The sequence below is a fragment of the Arvicola amphibius genome, chromosome 7 (assembly GCF_903992535.2).
Source record: "Arvicola amphibius chromosome 7, mArvAmp1.2, whole genome shotgun sequence".
Lineage (NCBI taxonomy): Eukaryota > Metazoa > Chordata > Mammalia > Rodentia > Cricetidae > Arvicola > Arvicola amphibius.
Genome location: NC_052053.1, coordinates 52960121 through 52985124, shown reverse-complemented (window position 1 = coordinate 52985124; position 25004 = coordinate 52960121). Strand labels below are relative to the sequence as shown.

The 25004-nt window shown below is 44.2% G+C and overlaps 1 protein-coding gene across 1 annotated transcript in view; it reads left to right on the top strand.

The window, feature by feature from the left end:
- The window catches only part of LOC119818482 (complement C5-like), a 98715-nt gene that overhangs the window by 51796 nt on the left and 21915 nt on the right, over window positions 1–25004 (top strand). The window contains exons 19-30 of the mRNA XM_038335894.1: window positions 1422–1495; window positions 2088–2227; window positions 6020–6247; window positions 7520–7580; window positions 11902–11991; window positions 13609–13821; window positions 14651–14726; window positions 17464–17623; window positions 19044–19139; window positions 21000–21171; window positions 22455–22660; window positions 24489–24641. Coding sequence (XP_038191822.1) covers window positions 1422–1495; window positions 2088–2227; window positions 6020–6247; window positions 7520–7580; window positions 11902–11991; window positions 13609–13821; window positions 14651–14726; window positions 17464–17623; window positions 19044–19139; window positions 21000–21171; window positions 22455–22660; window positions 24489–24641 — 1669 coding nt within the window. The remainder of the gene's footprint in view (window positions 1–1421; window positions 1496–2087; window positions 2228–6019; window positions 6248–7519; window positions 7581–11901; window positions 11992–13608; window positions 13822–14650; window positions 14727–17463; window positions 17624–19043; window positions 19140–20999; window positions 21172–22454; window positions 22661–24488; window positions 24642–25004) is intronic.

Genomic DNA, 25004 nt, shown 5'->3' with positions numbered 1-25004 from the left:
ATCTCATCATTTCTAGGCCAGCTGCCACTGGCTTTGCACTGGTGCCCAGCCTAGGTCCTCTGTGTGCATCTCCTCATCCTTGCCCTTGTAAATCTGTCTTCCACACAGCTGTCCCTTCTTCCCAGCACTGCTACTTATTCAGCGCTTCTAGTAACATTAAAAATTATATATATATATATATATATATATATACATTATATATACATTATATAATATATATATATATATTAGTCCCAGTGACCCATGTTGCAGGGACCACATGGTGTGTCAGAAGCTTGTCTCCTTACCTCTTTAAAGTCAATACCTCAAAGCAAAACGTGAGTCCAGATCTCTGTGTTACATCCAGGACACGTAAATATGAATGTGTTAACCGGACTCTTTCAACGCCATCTTGGTACAGTGGGTACACTGACATGCAACTCATGTCTAATATCTGCATAACTGTCTTCCCCTAGACGCCAACAGGACCGTAGCTTACAAACACTGTGCACTTGGTATCGTTCCTAATGAAGACTCAGTAGGCCAGAGCTACAGTAAACACGCAGGCTTAGATTCGCCTGTAGATTTAAGTCACACTGGTTTCTTAGAAGCTGTGTCACAGTTCCTTTCTTTGCCCCAGGTTTTAGCACGTAACGACAGGGGTGTGTGCTCTAACAGGGCCTTGTTTCAAAGGAGTCCTCCCTCCAGTCTTCATGCCACAGGTGCAATGTCTCCAAACTTGAGATGGGGGCAGATGCTGAATACATCTGGATCAGTTCTGCCTTAATAGCTGATGTAGTACAACTCCAGTGTTTCACTGTAGCTGAATATTGTACATGTTTCTCTTCCAGTTTCTGTGATAAAATGCCTGGCAAATGCAACTTAAGGGACCACGGGTTCATTATAGATTATAGCTCACTGTTCTGAGATTCAGTCCGTCTCTGTGGGGAAGAACTGGCACAAGCCTGAGGCATCGATGGGGAGGAAGCAGGAATAGCAAATGCTCCTGCTCAGCTGCCTTCTCCTCTTAAGGAAATTGCAGGCCCAGGCCTAGGGAATGGCACTGCCCTTTTTTGTTGGTTTTTTTGTTTGTTTTCGTTTTTTTGAGACAGAGTTCTCTTTGTAGCCCTGGCTGTCCTGGAACTCACTATGTAAACCAGGCTGACCTTGAATTTACAAAGATCCGCCTGCCTTTGACTCCTGAGTGCTGGGATTAAAGGTGTATGCCACCACTGCCTGACGCCACTGCCCATTTTTTGGGAGGATCTTTACTCCTCAGTTAACCCCATCAAGAAAGTGACTCACTGGTGTAGCCAGAGTCTAGCCTAAGGAAGACAGTCCTCCACAGGTACACCCAGAGGCTTGGCTTCTGAGTGAGTCTAGAGCTTGTCAAGTTGGTGATATTAACCATGACAAATATCAATGTTTGATGGCTGTTCCAGGAACCAGCTGCAAGTTGTGCTGCCTGACTCACTCACTACCTGGGAGGTCCAAGGCATCAGCATTTCAGACAGCGGTAAGACACCGAGTCACACGCTTTTCTCAGGAGGCATTGCTAACCACAGATGTAATTCTTTGTTACTGTAAATTTTGTTTGCCCAGGATATAAGAGGCAAACTTTTAATTTTCTTTATTTTCAAAAGACTTCGATGTAGCTATACCTGTCAAACAACTGAATTTTCTCTGCTCTTCTATGAGCTGCTGGTTACAGCACTGTGATCAAATCCCTCTTTTCCTTCGCTTTTGACAGCAGTGGGAGCTTGTGGGCAAGTTAGAAATAAAGCCCTGTCCTCTCTTGGGCTGATGTCCCTTGGAACTGATTTAACACAGACACATCACAAATAACTTCTGGGTTACTCTCATTTGTCTCACACTCTTGTCCCCACAAACTCTTAGTCTCCACAATCAAAGTTTTATAGTCATTCAATAGACCCATCAATAAATATCCAAAAAGATTTGGTACTCTAACTAATAAGCATTCTCATATTGTAAATAGAATTAAATATTTGGCAAACAAATGAAATATTATTTTGACACATTTTAGTACCAATGAAGTATGATAAGAATCCCCTAATATGATCATACCTTGCTTTCCCTTTGGGCTAAAGGTATATGTGTTGCTGATACACTCAAGGCAAAAGTGCTCAAAGATGTCTTTCTGGAGATGAACATACCATATTCTGTTGTACGAGGGGAGCAGATCCAGTTGAAAGGAACCGTTTACAATTACAGGACTTTGGGAACAATGGTGAGTCGTGATTTGTTGTTAGAATAACAGAGGAAGAAAGTGCCCTCTAGTTGTCTGAGGGTGTCATTAAAATAATTCACACACACACACACACACACACACACACACACACACCTCCAATAAGCACAGGCATTGAGTGTTGTCCTAGCAAATGTCCTCCACTTTGGCCTGTGGAGCGGGGCAGAAAGAACGAAAGGCTAGAACATGGCCATGTGAGCTCATCTGCCGCACAGAAGGTAATTGAGACGCTGAGCTTCACAGAGAGGGGAGTTCACACGCGGTTCATCTGAGTTCCTCAGTCCCGTGACACTAGCAGCCCTTTCCTGTGCTGCCTCTTCACATCCCTGCTCATCTTCTCTTTGTGTATCTCGTCTTCCTCCCTGAAATCTTGATTTCAACACCTCCCCTCCAGCCATAGCCTCCTTGCCACTTTGCTAAACATTGCCAATACTTCCATAGCAACTCTGAACCCCACAGAAACCCCCAAGCCACTGATTGACTCAAACCTTCTCTCTTATCCTCCAGACTGCTTTGTCTGTACTCTCCCCTTGTACAAGCTACTCATGAATCATCATATAACCACACTGCCTAAGATTACACCAACGCCCACAAGCCTCCCTCACTCAGGATCTGAACAGTGAAAACCTCCAGCCAAGGGGAACCTTCCCATTTGTCTTTTCTCTGGAGGGCATCTCTACCATTAACTGGACAATAGGCTGGCAGGTTTCACCAAAATCACAACACTTAGATGGAAACCCAACACTGTTCACAAATCAAACTATCTTTTTAAGTCTCTAATTTTATTCTTAGGACTGAGTATGTCAGTAATCCCTCTAACATTTTTAAAGAAGCTGTGCGTTCCGTTGGCACACTCAAATTGGCATATAAAACCTTTCGTTATCAACTTTTAAAAGATACCATCTATAGCTTTTTAAATAATTTTAAATATTTAAAAATCACATCAGTATTTGAAATAAGACTTACATTATTTGATATGCATAGTGGACTCTAAATAGCAAAGTAATGTATTTTTAAATATTCAAATAAGTTATTACATCATTTCTTTTTCTCTTTTAATTCAATTTCATTCTAATCACTTATACTTTATGCTTATGCTTGGATTTTTTTTCTATTGACCATCTTGTTATATTTTGATGCAAATATATTTATAAACAACCAAAATATTTTAGAACTCCTCATCTTAAGACTCTAAGAAGAAACTAATTTTGTATTCAGCGATCATTACAAATATTAATAGTATAATAATTGATTTTTAAAAAGCATGCTACAAATTTTTACAAATAAAATAGTATGTTACAAGTTTTTTAAGTCCCTACAAGGGGCAGGGTGGAGAAATGTCTCCACCACTAGGAGTGTGGAGTTCTCTTCCAGAAGACCTGATTCCAATTCCCAGAACCCACGTGGGGAGGCGCCCAGCAGCTGTGCCTCCAGCTCTCTGGACTGTAGGCATCTGCATTCAACTGTGTACACACACAGAGATACACAGTCAAAAATAAAAGAAACCTTTAAAACTAGAATTTTGTGAAGAAAAGCAAATGCTTTCTGTCAGTCTAATGACTATGGGTATTCCTAGAAATAACAGTGGGCTCAGCGGAAATTCCATTCTAAATAAATTACAATCATTTTTATACATCAAAAATTGAGAAAATAAAGATATTGTCAATTTCATTATCCTCGTATCAACATATTTTTATTTACAACGCCGGAGTCTGTAATCAGGTTGTTCTCTATGATCTGTCCTGGCTGCCCAGTCCTACATGGCCACAGCATAGGCAGCCAAAGTCATTGTGTGTGATAAACGGCGACACAGCTGAGCTGCGAAGGTTATGGCAGCACCAGCTGTATCGAATCTTTAACTCGCCAATACGTCCATTACGGCAAAACAAGTGCATCGTGGTTCAGGGCTAACGCTGTCCCTTTCCCTCTCAGAGTGTGACTGTTGTCCTGTGAGCTGAGGGCTAGTAATTCTGGATCAAACCTGCGACCTTGTTAACTGAAGTTATGTGGAGATTCTAGGTTCTGTTCTGGTCCTCTGAAGAATGTTTAGGTTTGCTTACATATTTTAGCAGACATTGGACAGCTGTCACCCCAGACTCTGGAGTTCAGTCCTTTTAGCCTTAGCTGGGATACTTAGCACTGTGCTGTGTGTAGGTCAAGGGTCAGCAGGATTTGAGTACAGAGCATACTGTGACCATCTTCTCTTCTGGGCCACGGTGACGTCCTCACTCTGCCGTCTGGTTCCCCGAGCCAGCAAGAGGGAAGGTTTCTACTGGGTATTTACTCAACTCAAAGCACTAGTGGAACCCACCATCAGTCAAAAAGACAACAAGTCCCATCCTGGTCTCATTCCATCTTCCAAGGGTCCCTTGTCCTTTAGGCTGTCATTTGCTTAGATGTCTAGAGATCGTGGCTGGTCTTAGCCTCTGTGGCAATCACTGAAATCAGAACTACTGCTGCATGTAGCTTTTACCCATATTGATCATCAGGCTCAAAAGTTCTTTCCTAATTTCAACTTACCACAAGCATTTACTGTAGTTATTATTTGGATTAGGTCTTTTGGTTTGGTTGTTTTGTTATTTGAGACAAGGTCTCACTATGTAGTTCAGGCTAGCCTGGAACTGTCTGCATAGCCTAGACTTTCAGGCTAGCCTGGAACTGTCTGCATAGCCTAGACTTTCAGACTAGCCTGGAACTGTTTGCATGGCTCAGACTGGACTCAAAGTTAGGGTCTTCCTGGGCCAGCCTCTCTAGTGCTGGAATCAGAGTCTCATGACATCATGCCTTGATTTTTATGGGTCTTTAAAATGAACTTGTGTGGCATGCTTCTCTGCCCAACACCTGCTATGCTGGGGAATCCCTGACCCATCATCTCCTCTGGCTCCTCCCCCATCCACCATGGTTGGCACTGTCCCAAAAATACACCCAAGGGGCAAAAGGAACTTTATGTTTGAGGGGAGTCTCACAAAATCAGCTATCGATCCCCTATCATTTTTGCATTTTGCATGCCCCAAACAACAACAAAACAACCAAACTAAACCAAACAGTGCTTTCCCTTGGGCTCATCTGCTTGATTCTGGAAGGTATAGATTGTATTCCTCGGCATAGTTCTTGATTCATAGTTCATTAAATCGAAGATGAATATATATTCATCTTTGAGCCAGAAATCAACGGATACTGTTACCAGGAAATGAGAGGACTCACACAATCCATTTCCATTCACTGTTCATAAAAGGAGAATCCGGATTTAAACCTGTCTTTCCAGAGTGTGTTTTTATTGTAAATAAAAGACAAGTGGGCACAAGCAGGAAGTCAGTAGGATTAGGAATGGAGTTGGCTGTCTACTAGGTGAGTCTTTGCATGAGCCAGCTGTCACGCTGTCATTTGAGTCAAAGGCTGTGGTAAAGGTAAGAATCTGAACAGCTAAACCCAAGGCTCCCACTGCCCAAGGCAACACAGAATGTGGGAGAGGGCAAAGAATGCAGCAGCTGTGGCACAACTGAGTGGACAGCACCCTAAGAAAGATGCAGCCGTTCTAGCACTGAGTCTTCAACCACCCGGGACATTGCTATGACCCATGGCAGCTTGTGTTCCTGTCAGAAACCTGAAAGGAGTCTTCTTCTGCCTTGGAACCAGACACTGCTAACAAACCACAGAAGAGTGTGTGGCCAGACCAGCATAATTTAGGGCACACTAACTTACATTTTGCTTTTTTGACAAGTGTGGTTTAATGAGGAGGTGTTCTGATACAGGTCTTCTCCTGCTGTGTTTCAGTTCTGTGTGAGAATGTCCGCTGCAGAGGGAATCTGCACGTCAGGGGGCTCAACTGGTAGCCATCAGGGCTCCAAGTCCTCCAGATGTGTGCGCCAGAGTATCGAGGGCTCCTCCACTCACTTGGTGACCTTCAGCCTGCTTCCTCTGGAAATTGGACTCCACTCCATCAACTTCTCACTAGAGACTTCTTTTGGAAGAGAAATCTTAGTGAAAACATTACGGGTAGTGGTAAGGAAAATAGGGTTCTTTTAAATTTTCCTTTTTTTCTGGGGGACATGCTCTCAACAATCTGTCGATAATTATGTTTGGGGCCAGAAACAAAGGAGAAAAAGGATGACGTAAACAGAACACAGAAAGAGCTGAGGAATCTGATGGAAGCCCTCCCACATTTTTGGTGCTATTCTTATAATTTTTGCATTAATCTGAAATTACGCTTAAAATTATCAAATAGGAGAATAACACCTGCTTACTGTAGAAAATAAGAATACTAAAAATCCACCAAGAAAAAGAAAAGTCACCAATAAAACCCCAAGCCCAGAGGTTCCCAAGTTTTGCTATTTGATACTCGTCTTCTGTATATCGTTTCTGCCACCCTGAAATCCACGTGCAAGGTGTCAGGCTGGATACCAAATGTAAATCGGTAATAGACAGCACGCATGTATTTAAAGACCCTGCAGCGTGGAGGTTTTCCACTTCATAAATGAATAAGCAGGCAGAAAGAGTGGAAACAACACCTCAGCATTGGTGATCCCGCCACTCTGAGCGTCTTCCTGCCATTGCAATCCTACAATTATGATTTGCTACTTTAGGATGGAACGTTGTTCTCGTCGAGTGTCACACTAGTTACCGACCTCGCAGGACTTCCGGCGCCTTCATGCTTTGGGCTCTGTTTTGATCTATGCCATTAACTTCGGCAAACATGTATTCAGTTGGCACGGTGGCTTATGTCTGTAATCCCACCCACTGAGGAGGCTAAGACAAGTTTGAAGCCACCATGGACAACTTGATGAGTCCTTGCTGAAAAGCCGGGCTGACTTCTTTGTGTCCTGTCCGTCATGAGTACCTTTGTTTCACACTCAGAGCTGGAGCAAACTTCTTGATTTTTCAATCCTGGCTCCAAGCTTCCTAGCAGCGTTTCTGGGTGTAAGTTACTGAGTTCTGCATTGGCTTTCTTGTCTGTCACTGGGAGCCATGATAGCACCTTCCTCACAGAGGTTCGTAGAGACTGAACGAGTTCATATATAAAGCATTTAGACAAATTACCCGACCTATACGAGCATCCATTTAAGAGTTCACTCTGTCCAACATTCCCATAGCCGGAATCTTTTCCTCACAAGGAAGCATTTATATCGACTTTGGCTTTTTGAAAAAGAAGTTTCTTGGTGTTTTTTGTTTGTTTGTTTTAATTGGCAAAGTGGTCCAAAGCAACTTGACTCCAGGAATTCAGGTCTTATAAATGTAAGCATGCTCTTAACAGAATGTTTTCTGCTTCCCCTTTAGCCAGAAGGGGTCAAAAGAGAAAGCTATGCTGGCGTGACACTCGACCCCAAGGGGGTTTATGGTAGGAAAATATTTTGATTTTTATGTGTTTCATCTCAGAAGTAGACAATGAAGTGTAATTTCTTTCCTTTTTATTTGTTTTTTTATGGAGCTATACATTTTTCTCTGCTCCCCTTCCCCTCCCCTTCTACTCCCTCTTGTGACCCCCACGCTCCCAGTTTACTCAGGAGATCTTGTTTTTTTCTCCTTTCTATGTAGATCCATGATTGCCTCTCTTAGGGTCCTCCTTATTGTCTAGGTTGTCTGGGGTTGGGAACTGTGGGCTGGTTTTTCTTTGCTTTATGTCTAAAAGTCACTTATGAGTGAGAACATATAATATTTGTCTTTCTTGGTCTGTGTTACCTCATTCAATATGTTTTTTCCTAAATACATCTATATGTCTGCAAATTTCAAGATGTCATTATTTTTTACTGCTGAGTAGTATTCCTTTGTGTAAATGTACCACATATTCTTTATCCATTCTTCAGTTGAGGGGCATCTAGGTTGTTTCCAGATTCTCGCTATTATGAACAATGCTTCTATGATCATACTTGGGGTATGATTGAGCTTCCTTTGAGTATATACCCAACAGCAGTATTGCTGTTTTTTGAGGTAGATTGTTTCTTAACTTTCTGAAAAATTGCCATACTTATTTCCAAAGTGGCTGTACCAGTTTGCACTCCCACCAGCAATGGAGGAGTATTCCCTTTACCCCATATCCTCCCCAGCATAAGTTGTCATCAGTGTTTTTGATCTTGGCTATTCAAACAGGTGTAAAATAGAATCTCAGAGTTGTTTAAATTTGCATTTCTCTGATGGCTAAGAATGTTGAACATTTCCTTAAATGTCTTTCAGCCATTTTAGATTCCTCTGATGAGAGTTCTCTGTTTAGGTCTGTACCCCATTTTTTATTGGATTATTTGTTCTTTTGATGTCCAGTTTCTTGAGTTCTTTGTATATGTTGGAGATCAATCCTCTGTCTGATGTGGGGTTGATGAAGATCTTTTCTCAATCTGTAGTTTGCTGTTTTGTCTTGTTGACCGTGTCCTTTGTTTTACAGAAGCTTCTCAGTTTCAGGAGGTCCCATTTATTAATTGTTTCTCTCAGTGTTTGTGCTGCTTGGGTTCTATTTAGGAAGTGGTTGCCTGTGCTAATGCGAATAAGTGTACTTCCCACTTTCTCTTCTATGAGGTTCAGTGTGGTTGGTTTTATGTTGAAGTCTTTTATCCATTTGGACTTTAGTTTTGTGCAATGAGTTTACTGGGGTTACTTAGAGGAATATGGGTGACAGGTTGCTGACAGGAGCAAAAATGACTCACAGACAGCTACATCACCCATGTCTACCCCTAACAAGAGTCTTTGGGGTCCAGCCCCAAGACTCTCTTCAGGGTTCAGAATGGATACAACAGCAAAAGAAAAGGACTTACTGAGGGTGAATGAACTCTCTCACATGCCTTTCTATGTTAGAAAATTCATCTCTTTATTGTTCTGCCTCTGTTTGGCTTCTCCTGTCCTCCTTCTAATTCCTCCTGGCTTCCTCTCCTCTAGCCTAAATCTCTTCTTACAGGAACCTTGAAGTGATAAAAAAAATTTACAAGAGTTACCTCTCATTAGTCAAAAGCACATTCCTAGGATAGAGAGCTGAGTCATTTCCATGACAACACAAGATTCCAATGTTACAGATTTAAGACTGTGACCAGACTTGGGGGTGGGGGAGCACAGTGCCCAGTGACCAACTTTGAGACATAGGTCTACTGTCAGCAGATTTGGCAAGTGAAGAATTGGCATGCTTTTCTTAGGGTGCTTTGTGTAACAACTTTGGTTTGACATCTGAGACTCTGGACCTAGAGCATTACGGTAAGGTTTTAAATTTATGAACCATTTACACAAAGCCTTTAGTCTAGTTTGAACTTACTTGGAAGTGAAAGTGAGCTAATTGTGTGCAGTTAATCTGAGCAAAAGAACAATGCAGGTCTTTAAGTGTCTACACTCATTGTGGGATAGATGGATCTAGTTATGAAGTATGTCCTAGTATATTTTCTATATATCAAAATTTTATAACTAAATGAAAAGTCATCTTCCTGACCATCCACAAATATATGTGCCCACAGGATTGAGACATAATCCTGTGATTACATATATGTAATGTGAGGAGAGCAGGGCCCAAACTGTTACAGGGAGAATGGGCCCTTTTGTTTCATCCTGACTGGCTAGCTCAGTCAGTAGAGCATGAGACTCTTAATCTCAGGGTCGTAGGTTCGAGCCCCATGTTGGGCACCACTCTGAAGTAGGGGGAGCAGACTGTATCCTGCTACCTAGCTAGATTAACCCCAAAATAACCACACAGAAATTGTATTAATTAAATTACTGTCTGGCCTATTAGCTCTAGCTCTTATTGGCTAACTCTTACATCTTGATTAACCCATTTCTATTAAATCTATGTAATACCACATGACTGTGGTTTACCGGCAAGATTCTAGCCTACATCCATCTCAGGCTGGAGATTCATGGCATCTGCCTGTCTGTTTTCTTCCCAGAATTCTGTTCTGTCTTCCCCACCTACCTGAGATCCACCCTATCAACTAGGCCAAGGCAGTTTCTTTAATAACCAATGAAAGCAACACAAATACAGAAGGACTTCCTACACCACATATACATATCACATGAGATAACACAGTGTGATGCAGGTATAGGGGAGACAGAAAGATGCTTTAGCAAAAGTGAAACAACAGTTTCTAGAGTCGATGGTCCACCAGGCCTTGCTTGGACAGGATTAACGTCCATCAGAGTTGCTCCTCTGGTCGGCTGACATCTGAGTTGCCATATGCTGTATATTTGCACGGCCTCTGATACCCCATCATGAGTGACAGTTCACCACAGCTGTGACACACTGCACAGCCTACAAGCAGCTCAGCAGGTTGGTGCCTTTCCAAGTGTCTCAGTCAATCTAAACCTCTTCCAAGCAGCTCGCCTGGTTTCTGCTTCTTCCATGTTCTTCACCAGCCATCTGGTCTTGTTGTAGGCTTCTTTGCAGCTTAACTCTGCTCACTCTGGCAGGTGGGGGCCTAGTGAGTCTGGTCAATTTCAGAGAATTCCTAATATATTATGAGTATACTTTCCTGCTTAAAGAGAGTTTCTGCAGGATGGAATGTTTTGATATAAAAGTAAACTCGGGGGCTAGAGAGATGGCTCAGCGGTTAAGAGCACTGCCTGCTCTTCCAAAGGTCCTGAGTTTAATTCCCAGCAACCACATGGTGGCTCACAACCATCTGTAATGAGGTCTGGTGCCCTCTTCTAGCCTGCAGGCATACAAGCAGACAGAATACTGCATACATAATAAGTAAATAAATATTTTTTAAGAAAGTAAATTGCTACAAAGCCAGCCTTAGGGTCCCCTCCCTCATCCATGCTAGACATTTAAACTGCTTTGATCTTGAGCAGATTACCAAGCTACTGTGAGTTCACATTTTCAACAACCATGTCACAGAGAGAAGAAAACCTATCACAGCTCTCTCTCCATGGCACAGCCAGAAGAAAGCCTGTCACACTGTCTCTCTCTCTCTCCGTGCCACAGCTTTCTCTCCATGCCACAGCTTGCTCGATCTCTCTCTCTTTCTCTCTCTTTCTCTCTCTCTCTCTCTCTCTCTCTCTCTCTCTCTCTCTCTCTCCATGTCACAGGACTCTCCCCTTTTTCTGGCTCTTACATTCTCTATTCCCCCTCTTCCCTGAGATAGGAGCTGAAGTGAGTATAGCTGTCCCATCGCTGGCCTGCACCTACAGTCAATTTCTCTTAGCACTTGGAACAGTCATGAGTCTCTGTGTTCATCATAAAATGTCCGGTTTTTTATAGTAAATAAGGAGAGGCTATAATTTACAATTCTCTGACACTGGCTCTCTGAAACAGTGCAGTTGTGTGCATAGAGAAAACTGTTTCAGTCCACCTCAGTGGGGAAGTAGGAAGAACGTTTGGCCGTACTTCCCAGAGGAGATAGTGTGCAGACAACCCAGAATTATGTGCCAGTTATTTGGGACATGCTACCTCTTCCTAGAGGACAATGTTAAAATAACGTATTCAATTCATGCCTTATAAAGACCAGGAATCTTGCATCAAATTCAATGTTTTGTTTAAGGAAATTCTACAAGCCTAGGGTTTGATTAAAATCCTTCACCATTTTTTCTCTTTTTAAAACTTTAATGTTGTTATTATAAATGTGTTTTACTTTGAAATTTTCTTTGTTAGTAGATATATAATCTAGTAATGGTTATTTCCCTTAAGAACTCTGAACAAATATGTTTTATTAATAATTTTATTATTATTATTATTATTATTATTATTATTACAGGTATTGCTAACAGACGAAAGGAATTCCCATACAGGATACCATTAGATTTGGTCCCCAAAACCAGTGTCAAAAGGATTTTGAGTGTAAAAGGTAAATTTTATGGCCAGAGATGAGGCTCAGTTGGTAGGGTGGCTGCCTGGTGTGTATGAAGTCCCGGTGTGGTGGTGATCACCTGTAATTCCTGTCCTGGGGAGAGGGAGAGGGGAAGAAGGAGGGCGGTCGGAAACTGAAGTCCGACATAGTAAGGCATGGGCCAGTCTGAGCAACTCAGGACCAAATATCCCCCCTCCCTTCTCTTGGATTTTGAGACTGTTTCTCTGTGTAGCCCTGGTTGTCTTTGAAAGTTGCTCTGTAAACAAGACTGGCCTTGAACTCACAGAGATCCACCTGCCTCCACCTCCCAAATCCTGGGATTAAAGGTGTGTACCACCTCCGTCTGATTATAAATCTCATTTTTATTTTTTTATAGCTGGGTTCTTCAAACCAAAATCAAATACATTCGTGATTATTCTTTATTTTTCTTCATCTACACACATAAATTGGCTTTTGATAGAACCTTGTATTCCACTATCCTCGTCTTCAAACACTGATTACTTTCCAACTCTTCACCCGCTTTAGTTGGCAGCTCTTCTCCTCTGACGGGGGGAGGGGGTGGAGGGGTCCTATCCCAGTGACTTCTCTAGTTAGTTCTCCTCTGACGGGGGTGGAGGGGTCCTATCCCAGTGACTTCTCTAGTTAGTTCAACACCTAACTTCCCACAGTCTCAGCAGCCAGTCCTGCCCCATTGAAGACTTTGTGACCTACAAACAGCCCATGGCACCAGCTCTCCTTCCAAGTATCAGTCCTGGGGTTGCTTGGCCCATTTGTGCAGATATAATGAGATATCAAAGTCTGTGTAATTTATAAAGGACAGGTTCTTCGTCCTCACATTCTGGAGCTTGTCCAAGACCAAGGTAATGAAGTGCCCGGCAAGGGATGAAGTGCCCAGCAAGGGATGAAGTGCCCAGCAAGGGCTGCTCCCTGCGTTTCCAGCCATTGTCCTGTCATGGCATCCTCACACAGCTAAGGGTAGAAGGTCACAATGTCAAAGGTGGGGTGAAGGTCTTTCCCACCCACTCCAGAAAAGTCCCACCTTCCAACACCATCACCTCTGTGCATTAGGTTTCAGCAGATGGAGGGACAGAGATTCTCTGCCCTCCAGGGTGTTCGCACCAGGGAATCTTTGCTGGATTTCCCCTGGGCATCTCTCTCTACAGTGCAGTCACTCGTCACCGACACCACAGAACATCCTGGCTACATTTCCTCTCAGGTCAAACCCTGGAATCCCACAACATCGGCACTAGAAAGGGCCTTTCTGACCATGTGCAATCCTGATGTTAGATACATGAGAAACAGGTCTGCCCAAGTTTGCACAGTGTTGCTCTGGATCCAGAAGTCAGCACCTTTCCTCGTCAGGTTCTTTATCCTCCTTCACTTGAGGATCAATCAGGATGGTTTACGATGTTTGCACCTGACCGTGCAGCTACGTGCTCACTGTATTACTCTGCCTACTACCAAAAGCCCATGTTCCCAATCAAATCCGGCTTTCTCACACCATTTCCAGGATAAACTGGGAAGATGGGAGACCCTGGTCATTTCCTCTTCAGAGCACACTGTTGGAAGCTGATAAAGAGCGGTTGTGTCTACTTGGGTCTCTTTGTGTTTCAGGACTGCTTATAGGGGAGTTCCTGTCCACAGTTTTGAGTAAGGAAGGCATCGACATCCTGACCCACCTGCCTAGGGGGAGTGCGGAGGCAGAGATCATGAGTATTGTCCCTGTGTTCTATGTCTTCCATTACCTGGAAGCCGGAAGCCACTGGAACCTTTTCTATCCTGATTCCTTAGCTAGAAAACAGAGCCTGCAGAAAAAAATAAAAGAAGGTAAAAAAAATTGTTTTATATGTCATCTTACAGATTTAAAGCAAATATTTTATTTCCTGAAATATTTAAATTACTGTGAATCATACATATAAGATTAATTATAAAAGAATTTTAGCAACAGTAACAAAAAAAATCATGTGATAAACTCTTTCTGAGGCATTCTGGCTTAACTCACCAAATGCCTTCCAGACTCCTCCTAGGATGGCTCCCTTCCTCTATGAATGGGAGCAGAACGTTCGCTTTGATCCCCAACTCGAGTATGAGACTTCCTATGAGAAACTGGGCAATACTGGCTACAGAACTCACAATAGCCGCTCACACCCAGGAGGGAGGGCTCACCCCTGATGGAGGAGTGTCTATGTGTTACTTTCATTTTTAATAAAGATACTGCCTTGGCCCTTTAAGAGACAGAAAATTAGGTAGGCGGAGTAGACAGAACAGAATTGTGGGAAAAGGGGTAGCAGGCAGTGGGGAGACACTTCAGGCAGTCGCCATAGTGAGTCGCCATGCTTCTCCTCTCCGAAATGGATGCAGGTTAAGATCTCTCCTGGTAAGCCACACCTCGTGGTGCTACACGGATTACTAAATATGGGTTAAAGAAAGATGTGAGAATTAACCAATAAGAGGCTACAGATAATGGGCCGGGCTGTGTTTAAAAGAATACAGTTTCTGTGTAATTATTTGGGGTAAAGTTAGCGGGGTGGCGGGACACAGCCCTGCCACTTCTTTCTACAGATTGGCACCCAACGTGGGGCTACATCCCCCCCCTCTGACCCAGCACTCCTGTAAGTGAGGCGCTGTGCTCTCTCTTTTTTCTGGTCTTCCTTAGGGCTGGTGAGCATCTCATCCTACAGAAACAGTGACTATTCCTACAGCATGTGGAAGGGGGGAAGTGCCAGTACCTGGTGAGTAATAGACTTCTCTCATATTCTCATACAGTAGCTGGTTCATTCATTAAGGATAACGGCCAGGGGATGATGGAGACGGCCCCGTGAGTAAGAGCACTTTCTGCCAAGCCAGGCTACCTGAATTCTGTCACCAAGACCCACGTGTTAGAAGGCGAGAACTGACTTCCACAGTTTCTCCATTTGTCATGTGTGCTCACATTCATAAATAAGAATGACTTCCATAGTGACACCCCTTCCCTTTGCTCTGACTGACGCCCCCTCCACACACTTCACTTTCCCTTACAGCCCAGATCTGACCCAGTTAACTGTGTGGTTTCTCCTTCAAACAGAGCCTGGATTTTGTTCCCCAACTTCAGCATCCTGGTACAAGCCAGCCCTCTCTCTTTTCATTCTTCTGACTTCTGACTTTGCTCCCCTGAGTTTACACTCGGTGTGGAAGCTGGAGTGGCCTCAGCACTCCAAGTCATTTCGATGTTTCTCAGCTCATCCAGAGTGAGAACCACCGTTTGCACAATTCTCCCTTGCTCATCCATCTTGTTTCATGTTCCACGCAAGCCCTGGGTCTCATTGCTTCTCAGACACACAAGACCAGACATGACTTCCCCCTCGGGGTCTCTGCACTGACCCCTCCCTGTCTGCAATGCTCCTCCCTGGGCAAGATCAGATGTCTTATTTCCCTCGGGGACTTACTGGATGGTTCCTTCTTAATGAGGTCTCCAATGTCTCCTTCTATATAAAACTACTGCACCCAGCGCTGGATCCTGCCCTGATCGGCTCCTTTCCTCCTTCCCATTTTTATGAACTTTCTCACTTACTTCCCTTATCTGTATCCCCATTAGGGTATGTGATGTGTAGGTGGCTCCATGTCCTCTGAGAACCTTGTATCTTCAATAAGAATTTATTCACTGAGGGGTAGCTTCTGTAATCGTGATCATTTAAGGAAAGACAGTCTAGATGAAGCAAACATTTACACAGCAGTGTTTTCAAAGCATGTCCTCCTACTTTGACTAGATACTTAATTTTATTTATTTTTCCCTTTGGAAGATACTTGATTTTAACAAATAAAAAAAGAAACAGATAGCTGGTCATGGTGGCACAGACATATAGTCCCAGCACCTGGGAGGAAGATGTTGAAGGAGCAGATGTTCAAAGCAGGGCTGCATTACAAGGTGATGCCCCCAAAGAGTGAAGATAAAGCAAGACTTCAGTGTTCCAAGTACCTCATACCTCCTATTGCATAAGACATCCTTCCTGAGTTTCACAATAAATTCAGTGCTTTTTTACAGTTTCTTTCTATGTAGCCTGGCTGGTCTGAAACAAGCCAGAGCTGGCCTGGATTGCATCCATTCTCCTTCTCTGTCCCCATAGTGCTGGGGTTGTGGGCATGCGCCACCATGCCCAGCAAGTTACAATTACTGACTTTTAGATGTTCCCCAGAATTTCAGCCTTGGCCTCTTATTTCCTGTGATCTCTCTTGCACGAGCTTATCTTTGCCTGTGACCTCCACACTTCTGTGTACATGGATCCCTGAGCAATGTCTTTAATCAATGTCCGGAGACCTAACTTCTCTCCTGGCCACAGAGCTGCATTTCCAGGAGTCTGGACATGCAGAACTCTAACTACAACACATTCCAAAGCCATTGCTCTTCCTCAGACATGCTCTCCTGTCCCCTCACCGAACCACCGTCCTCCACAAGATCAGAGTCATCAGCTGGTTTTTCATCCCCTTCCCTTGGCTTGTAGTTCTTTGTCCAGCCTCAGTTCACAGCACATTTACAGCACGATTCTGCCTCGAAGTAAAACACAAGATACGATTCCTGATGACTGAATGTGACGGGATTGATAGGTAGACTGGGAGCGTCTAGACTCCCATTAACTATTTGGAAGCGTGTGTTAGCGTGCATGCTAGCTAACAACGCAGCCTTCACAGACGAGTTGTTTGCATTTGTTGCCTGGAAGCTGGAAGCAGAAGATGCCAGTCAGAAGATGGAAGGGGACAGAAAGGAGATTTTCTATTATTAGCTACTCTTCTGTGATTTGGGACTTTTGAAAACTTTTGGCTCTTGAAATTTTTTTATTTAAAATATTTTTTAAAAATGCAAGTTAAAACAAAATTTTAAGATGAGGAGACAGGAGAGTCAAAAGCTTAAGGCCATCAGAGGGCTCCAAGAGTGGGCTCTCTAGCGAGGTCATGACTCCTGTCCTCACTGCTAGTCCGGGGTACATGCTGGTGGGCTGGTCTTTCTGTCTAAATAGGTGACATCCTAAATCTTCTTGGTCAGATGGCAGATGCTGAGTCCATGACGAAGCTTAACAGAAGGGAGACAAACACTGGAGAGACAAAGAGCTCAGACCCAGGAGGCTCGGCCTTGTGCTTTTCCACTCCATTGTCTCACTTGTAGCGATCAGCATTGACACAAAGCTGTTTGCCTCCCTCTGTGGCCTTTAACGTAACTTGATATCTCTTTTGTTCTGGTTTTTCTCACCAAGATCAAAGTTTTGAGAACTAGCTAGCAGTGTCATAATCACACATGTGCTACTCATATTTAGTGACTGAAAGTCTTCCAGATTTTCAAATGTCCTCTCTTGTCATCACGTAAAATGATGACTTACTCTAGACTCCGTATCTTCACCTCTAATTTCTTTTAAAGAAGAAAAGCATGCAAATACACACTATGTAATTAGGAAGGCAGGGGAGATAGTGTTCTAAAGTCTGTGTGATTGTGTTGCAAAGGTTAACAGCGTTCGCTTTGAGAGTCCTTGGGCAAGTGGCCAAGTACATGAAACAGGACCAAAACTCAATCTGTAACTCTCTGCTGTGGCTGGTTGAGAAGTGTCAGCTGGAAAATGGATCTTTCCAGGAAAATTCCCAATACCTACCCATAAAGTTACAGGTAAGGAAATCAAATGTGTAAATTAGCATTGGTTTTATTTAGACTCCCATTTTATTCCCATCCTATTATGGGAACTAAAGAAGAGAAAAAAAATATACAATTGTCCTAGTTTTGTTGTGATAAAATATCCCAACAAAAGCAAATTCTGGGAGGTGTTCAGTTCAAGGTTGCCATGGCAGCAGGCACTGAAGGTGTGAATGCCTGCATGCTGGTGCTCGGCTCACTGTAGCCCAGGGGATGATGCCGCCCACAGGGGCATCATTGTCCTCTCACCTTGATTAACATAATCAAGGTAATTACACACAACGATGCCCACAGGCCAACCTGATCTAGACAGCCTTCATCTGCTCCCTTCCTGGTGACTGTAGATGGTGTCAGGTTGACAATAAACGTACAAGTCAGACAGAAGGACTTTCAAGAGTGTAATACTTGGTAGTCAAAGGCAAACCCAGTTTCATTGGCAACAGGGGACCAAGTCTAGATTGGAGGAACTGGAAAAACGAAATTCCTGTGTGACTCCCGGGAGACGGAGGAGGGCCAGAAACGTGTCTGCGTCTTTCTTCAGAGTTAATTTATTTCTCCTTCTTACCCAAACTGTTTGTCTTGATGATATAAAACCTGTTTTAAAATGTGTGCACACACACACGTGTGTGTGTGAGTGTGTGTATCCCAAATCTTGCTGCAGTGAACGTGGAAGTGCAAATGTATCTTTGAGGTCTGAACTCCTTCCTCCTGGATATAGACCCTGGAGTAGAACTGCTATCTCGGTACTTCCGTTTTTAATTTTTGGGAGACTGCACTGTGTCTCACGGCTACTGTGCTAATTTCCCAGCAACAGTGCACAGCAATTCTCTCTTCCCCACACCTTGGCAATATTTGCCTCTTGTCCTTCTGTCGTATCTGTGGCAGCTGTGTGAGACAGTGTCTCCCTGTGGTTCACGTCTGAATTTCTCTGATGGCGAGCAACACCGAACACTTTTATTATAACTATTATGGCTGGAAATTTAAATTTTAGAGTTGAGAGGAGGGAAGAAATGGGAAGAGAAGAGAGGGGAGAAAGGAGGAGAGATATTAAAGTCCATTCAAAGAACTAGAGCCCGAGAATTAGATTGTGTGTGGGGAGGTAGATCAGCTCCACTGGAGACCCTGTGAGCCTGGCATTGGGTTACCCTTGCCCTGAGTGGTGCCTCCTCGTGGACATGGTCCTTTAAGGGGATGTTGAAGAGGGTGAACTTGAACATGGTAACGGATCATGAGGTAAAGCTGGCAGGTGAGGATGGGGAGGCACTCCAAGGGAGTTGTAGGGGAAACTGCAAGCATCCGGCTGGACTGCCCGGTGTGGACACATGGAGGTGGCTCCAAGAGAGACTCAAGCCAGATATTCTCACTTTGAAAATGTCATTTGCCCTGTCTGTTCTAGGGCACTTTGCCTGTGGAAGCCCAGGAGAACGCTTTGTATATCACAGCCTTTTCTGTGATAGGAATTAGAAAGGCTATGGACATTTGCCCCCTGATGGTAAGAAGCACTTCTCTTGACCACACTTGGGAGGGTGCACTGGGGGGAGGGGAGAGAGCTGCGGGGTGGGGGCTCACTGTCAGAGTCTGCTTCATTTCAGATGTTTCCAATTCCAAGGGGATTAACACACAAATAAAATTTTAAAAATATAAAAATAAAAAAAGAAAGTAACCTTAAGACCAGAATCAAAGGGTTTCATAACCATAACAGAGTCTGGCACCTAGTCCAACCTGTAGATTCACCAAGAGGTAACAGAATTGACTTTAAAGGTCACTCCCACTGCTCAATGCTAAATCCTAGAGCTGGGATAGTACCTGGGACTGTGAGGGGAGAATGAGTCAATATGTCTTGCTCCCCTTGCTTTTTAAATTTAAAAATTTATTTTTGTGCATATATGTGTGTGCCTGCTTGTCTGTATGTCCACCTTAGAGGCCAGAAGAAACATCAGATTCCCTGGAACTGGAGTTATAGGTGACTGTGAGCCACCTGATATGGATGCTGGGAACCGAACTCAGATCTCCTGCGAGAGCAGCAGCCAGTGTTCTCAACCTGCTGAGCCTTCTCTCCAGTCCCCAGCTTTCCGCTCTTAGCTCCTCTATTATGTGTGCATTGCTGTTGCCTTCAGCATTGTAGAGACTCCCTAGCATCTAATCACACGTTTACTTCTTTGGGTCCTATTATTTTGTTTGCTTGGAAGCTGAGGAAGTAAAGAGAAGACCCACCTATTTAAAATAACATAGAGGCTTCACGGTGTGGAAGGTGGGGGATAGCCCAGTCAGTTAAGTGCTTACTACCAAAGGATCTGAGTTCGGATCCCCCGCATGAAGATAACAAGCTAGCTGTGACATGACCACACCTTCAATCCCAGCCCTGGGAAGGCAGAGACAGGAGGATCCCTGAGAGTTGCTGGGAAGCCAGGATTGCCTACTAGGAAGCCCCAGGTTCAGTGGGAGTCCATGTCACAGAAACCACGGGGGTAAAAGAAGCTTCCAAAGGTTAACACAGACAACAGCCTTTGGTGGAAATCAGAGCTCTGCTCCGAGGTGAAACAGTCCTGTCTGCAACACCAAAGTCAACTGACTGGTCCTGTAAATCAGGTTACAGAACTGAGCTGGGATTTCAGCTTCCAAAGAGAGTCTGTAGAATGGAAGCCAAAAAAGCTTTCTTCTGTTCGGGTCGTTCATAAACATTGGCGTGCACATTCAAGAGAAAATAATCAACATGAACAGGTCCCAGAGGTCTGGGTGCTGATTGACAGTCTTGCCCACAGGAGGCTCAGGTCGGAAGTGAGATGAGCCAGGCCAAATGCTAGCAGTCCCTCCCTGGCTTGTCATTCATCGCGGCTCTCTGGCAACCTCAGCACCTGGCAGGGACTCTTCCTAGGCACTGTGAGGGACAGAGGGCTCTGGCTGCTCCAATACTTTTGCTGCTGTGGTTCTGTTCTGTTCTGTTTTGCTATGACCCTTTGTCATTTGCTGACACAGGATGAAAATCCTGTCTACACCGTTGCTTTTCCTCAGGGGTTGGTCCAGTGATAGAGTCAGAAACTCAAGACACAAACTTCTCAAGGCAAACAGGAACTCAGTGGCAGAAAACATAGCCCAATTTGTATAACCACGTGGTTTCTTCTGAGATAGACTCCACCCGTTCTCTGTAAATGATTTGCTTTGTTGATTTTTTACACAGGTCTTCAGGGTCTTCATACCCCTGAGACACACAGACACACACACACACACACACACACACACGCACACGCAGGCACACATACAGCAATTTGCCCGTACTCTCAGTACAGCTCCCATCAGTTTACTGGCTGACGCTGAACAAAGAAAGTTAATTGTTTTCTGCTCTTCTTCCCAGAAAATCGACACGGCACTAACTAAAGCTGACTCCTTCCTGCTTGCAAAGGCCCTTACGTCCAAGAGCACCTTCACTCTGGCCATTGTGGCCTATGCTCTTTCCCTAGGAGACAAAACCCACCCACAATTTCGTTCAATCGTCACAGCCCTGAAAAGGGAAGCTTCCGTTAAAGGTAGGACTCATCCCACACTGCTGCTCAGTGTGCAGGTGCTGACTGAGCACTGAGAGTCTGCATCCTGGGTATCAGGCTTTCTGCCCCCCCACCCATCCACCCAATAGTAGGTGTCTGCATCGACACAGTAAGCCAGGTCAAGCCAAATTGGAAAGTTTATTTGAACAAAGCAACTCAAGGGTAAGTTTTCCAGTCCCGGAGATGGAAGATGGAGGATCCGGGCCCACAAACAAAAGCAGGGAGATTTTCTAGGTTGTTGATGAGGATAATGATGTTTGTACCCAAGTAAGGTCAAAGTTGAACTCTTAGGGACTTGGGCAGCTGGGGGCAACAGTGGAGGAAGCTGCAGTAGCCACCAAGAATGTAGAACTGGGCTTTTGATGTCTTTCCTTGGTTGAGAGACTCTCTGAGCACGTGGTGTTTGGAGAAATAGAGAGACAGAGGCAGAGGGGGGAGGGAGAGAAGAAGAGGGGAATGGGGCTTGGTCCAGCCGGTTAGTCTTGAGTCCCAGCTTTTCTGTCTCCTGCTCCACTCTCAGCCGTCTCTCTTCTCCGGCATCTGTCAGCTGTCTGTGCTCTCCAGCATCTGTCAGCCGTCTATGCTCTCCAGCGTCTGTCAACCGTCTGTGCTCTCCGACATTTGTCAGCCGTCTATGCTCTCCGGCGAGTGTGCCTTCCTACAATGGAGACAAGGGCACTGTATCATGGGATCTCATTTTCTCTTAGCTACATTGATGCCGTCTAAATAAAAAAAATAAAGAAATAAAAAGGAAAGAAAGGACACAACTGCTCCTAGGTGTGGTGGAGGAGAAACTTTACTGAAGACATCAGGGAGAGCATAGCCTGAGGCAGGGACATCTGGGAGGGTCCAGAGTGGACAGAACCAAACTGAGCTGGGCCATGTGAAGTAGGGAGGGGAAGGGAGATAGGGGAACCAAGTGTAGTAGGCAGGAGGCCAAAGATACAAAAGGGGAGGGTAACCAAAAAGTCTTGATTCTGTAAGGAAGAGCCTCTGGGGGAAGGGCAGGTCGAGGCTCTTCCTAATAGCTCAGGGTAGAGGGTGGGGTACACCAGTCCTATACTGAGGGATGCTGGGAGAATCTGGTGACCTGGTCTGCTTTGACATGTGAAATAGGCACCTCAGCCATTTGTCCCAGGTTTGAAACTTACCAAAGTTCTGACAAAGAAGACAACTTGTAGAGGTAAGAAGGCCATCACACACCCACTAGGATTACGTCAAGTTCTGTCTTTTGCTTCTACTAATGAACGTAATGTTGCCCTCAGGTGATCCACCCATATACCGTTTCTGGAAAGACACTCGCCAACGTGCAGATAGCCCGGGACCCAACAGTGGCACAGCAGGTATGGTGGAAACCACAGCCTATGCCTTGCTCACCTGCCTGAACCTGAAGGAGACATATTATGTCAACCCAATCATCAAGTGGCTGTCCGAAGAGCAGAGGTATGGAGGCGGCTTTTATTCCACCCAGGTAATGTGTGTCAGCTTCATCTGTGCTTGCTTCCCACGTCACAGCTTCCACACTTGTTCTGGCCTCCATGACTATAGGGACAGAGTCATCCTGGAGGTGATCTGTCCTGGCAACTTCATTATTCAGAAGAGAACATGAGCCTCAAGGGGTTTATTCAAGGAGCCAGATCAGCACCCATGTTTCCTGACTTTATGCCCATGGTGCTTCTTTTATTGTCTTTAAAGACCATGAAAGGCTGGTAGATTACCAGCAATTACATAACATCCTGTTTGATAAGTAGTGGTTACCATGGAAGCAAAGGTACCGATGATTCCTTTCCTGCATGATGTTTAGCTGCCTTTCAATCATGCTTGATGTTGTTACCATTGTTATACAGTTGGATAACGCACATTCACGTATTGCATAGCAATGCTTTGGTCATTAACAAACCATAAATATAACCATGATTCATAAAACTGTAGTAGAACTGAAAACTTCCTGTTGGTTACTACTAGATTTGTGGCTAGCATAATGATGTCTATAACACACTGCATGCCTGTGCAGATGTAAGCAAACCTATTGCACTGCCAGTCATAAAAAAATTAATGATTAATAATTATACTTTATAATGTATAGACATTTATGATTCCATAGTTTATAATTAACAGAAATGTATAGCTCATGTTTCCCAAGATTGAGAGGCCATAATTTGGCAAGGACATCTTTGCTGTGTCCTCCCATGAAGGACAAAGAGAAAGAAAAAGTGGGGAGAGAAGAAAGGAGAAAGGGGGAGAGGGAGAGGAGAGAAAAGGGCCAATTCATTCTTTTATAAGGATAATGACATTAATCTACTTATGAGGATAGCGCTCATGACCTTCATACCTCCCATGAGATCCTACCCTACCCCACATTGCCTCATTGGACGTTAAGTTTCCAATACATGAACTGAAGGACAGCAAGGAAGACATGGATCCCTGTATGCTCCATGAATCTTATATTATAGTGGGGAAGAAACAATCAAGTAACTATAAATAAAAATATTATGAACTGAAGTGAAAGCTATCAAGGGCAAGAGATGAACATTAAAACACTCATGAAGGGATAGTTTCTGACCTCATTGTGAGGGTGTTTAAACTGAGACTAAAGGGTGAGAGAGATAATCCTAAAACATCAGAGGCGACCTGCCTGGGGATATATGCACAGAGAGACCAGAACTGAGACCATGCTTCCTTCCAGTCCCCGATGAAAACAATGTCTTTGCTAGGGAGAGAGTGATTGGCCTTACCCCTCCACAATGGGCCCCTCGGCCACTCCACTCAGTCAGCTGCAATTTCATCTCCAGACAGTGCTGCCTGTCGGGAGCTGGTCTGTAGGGGAGGCAAGCAGGCTGCATTCCCTCCTGGCTCCCGCCTGGCTGGATAGCTTATGCCCCGAAATAACAACACACAAACTGTATTCATTTAAACACTGCCTGGCCCATTAGTTTCAGCCTCTTATTAGCTAATTCTCACATATCTTTTTCTAACCCATATGTAATAATCTATGTAGCACCATGAGGTGGTGGCTTACCTGGAAGATTCTAGCTTATGTCCATCTTGGGCTGGAGCTTCATCGCATCTGTCTCAGAGAGGAGAGGCATGACTATTGACTAACTTCCCTTCTTCCCAGCATTCTGTTCTGTCTACTCCACCCACCTAAGGGCTGGCCTATCAAATGGGCCAAGGCAGGTTTTTTTACTAACCAATGAAATCAACTCAAACAGAAGACCCTCCCACATCACTGGTCAGTTTGTGAACTGAGAGCGTATAAATAAACTAAATGTGCTTTGTGCCTTGCTGACTATTGATAGGATACCATTAATGCCATCGAGGGCCTGACAGAATATTCACTCCTGGCTAAACAACTTTATTTGAATATGGATATCAACGTCTCCTACAAACACAAAGGTGATTTCTACCATTATAAAGTGACAGAGAAGAATTTCCTTGGGCGGCCAGTGGAGGTAAATGAAATATTTTGCAGTCAGATGGGGGAATTTAAGTCATCTCTCGCATCCTTGCTGTATGTGTGCTTTTATTCGCTATATAAACATGCACTGAGTGCCAGCCAGCGACATGTAAGCAGGGTGCCTATTACATCGCAGGCACTAGTGATTCATGAGGAAGAGCAGCGAACACATGTCATGCAGAGGGGCCTCCTGGTCCAGGCTGACAGAGGTTGTATGTAGCAGAGGGGTTAATATGTCCACATGTATGGACTAAACCTGGAAGATTCAAAGAGGGGTAGTCAGATGGAGAAAAGGGAAGGACATTCGTCTAGTACACACAAAAATGCCATTGCGGAGATGTGAAGGACAAGTTTGGGC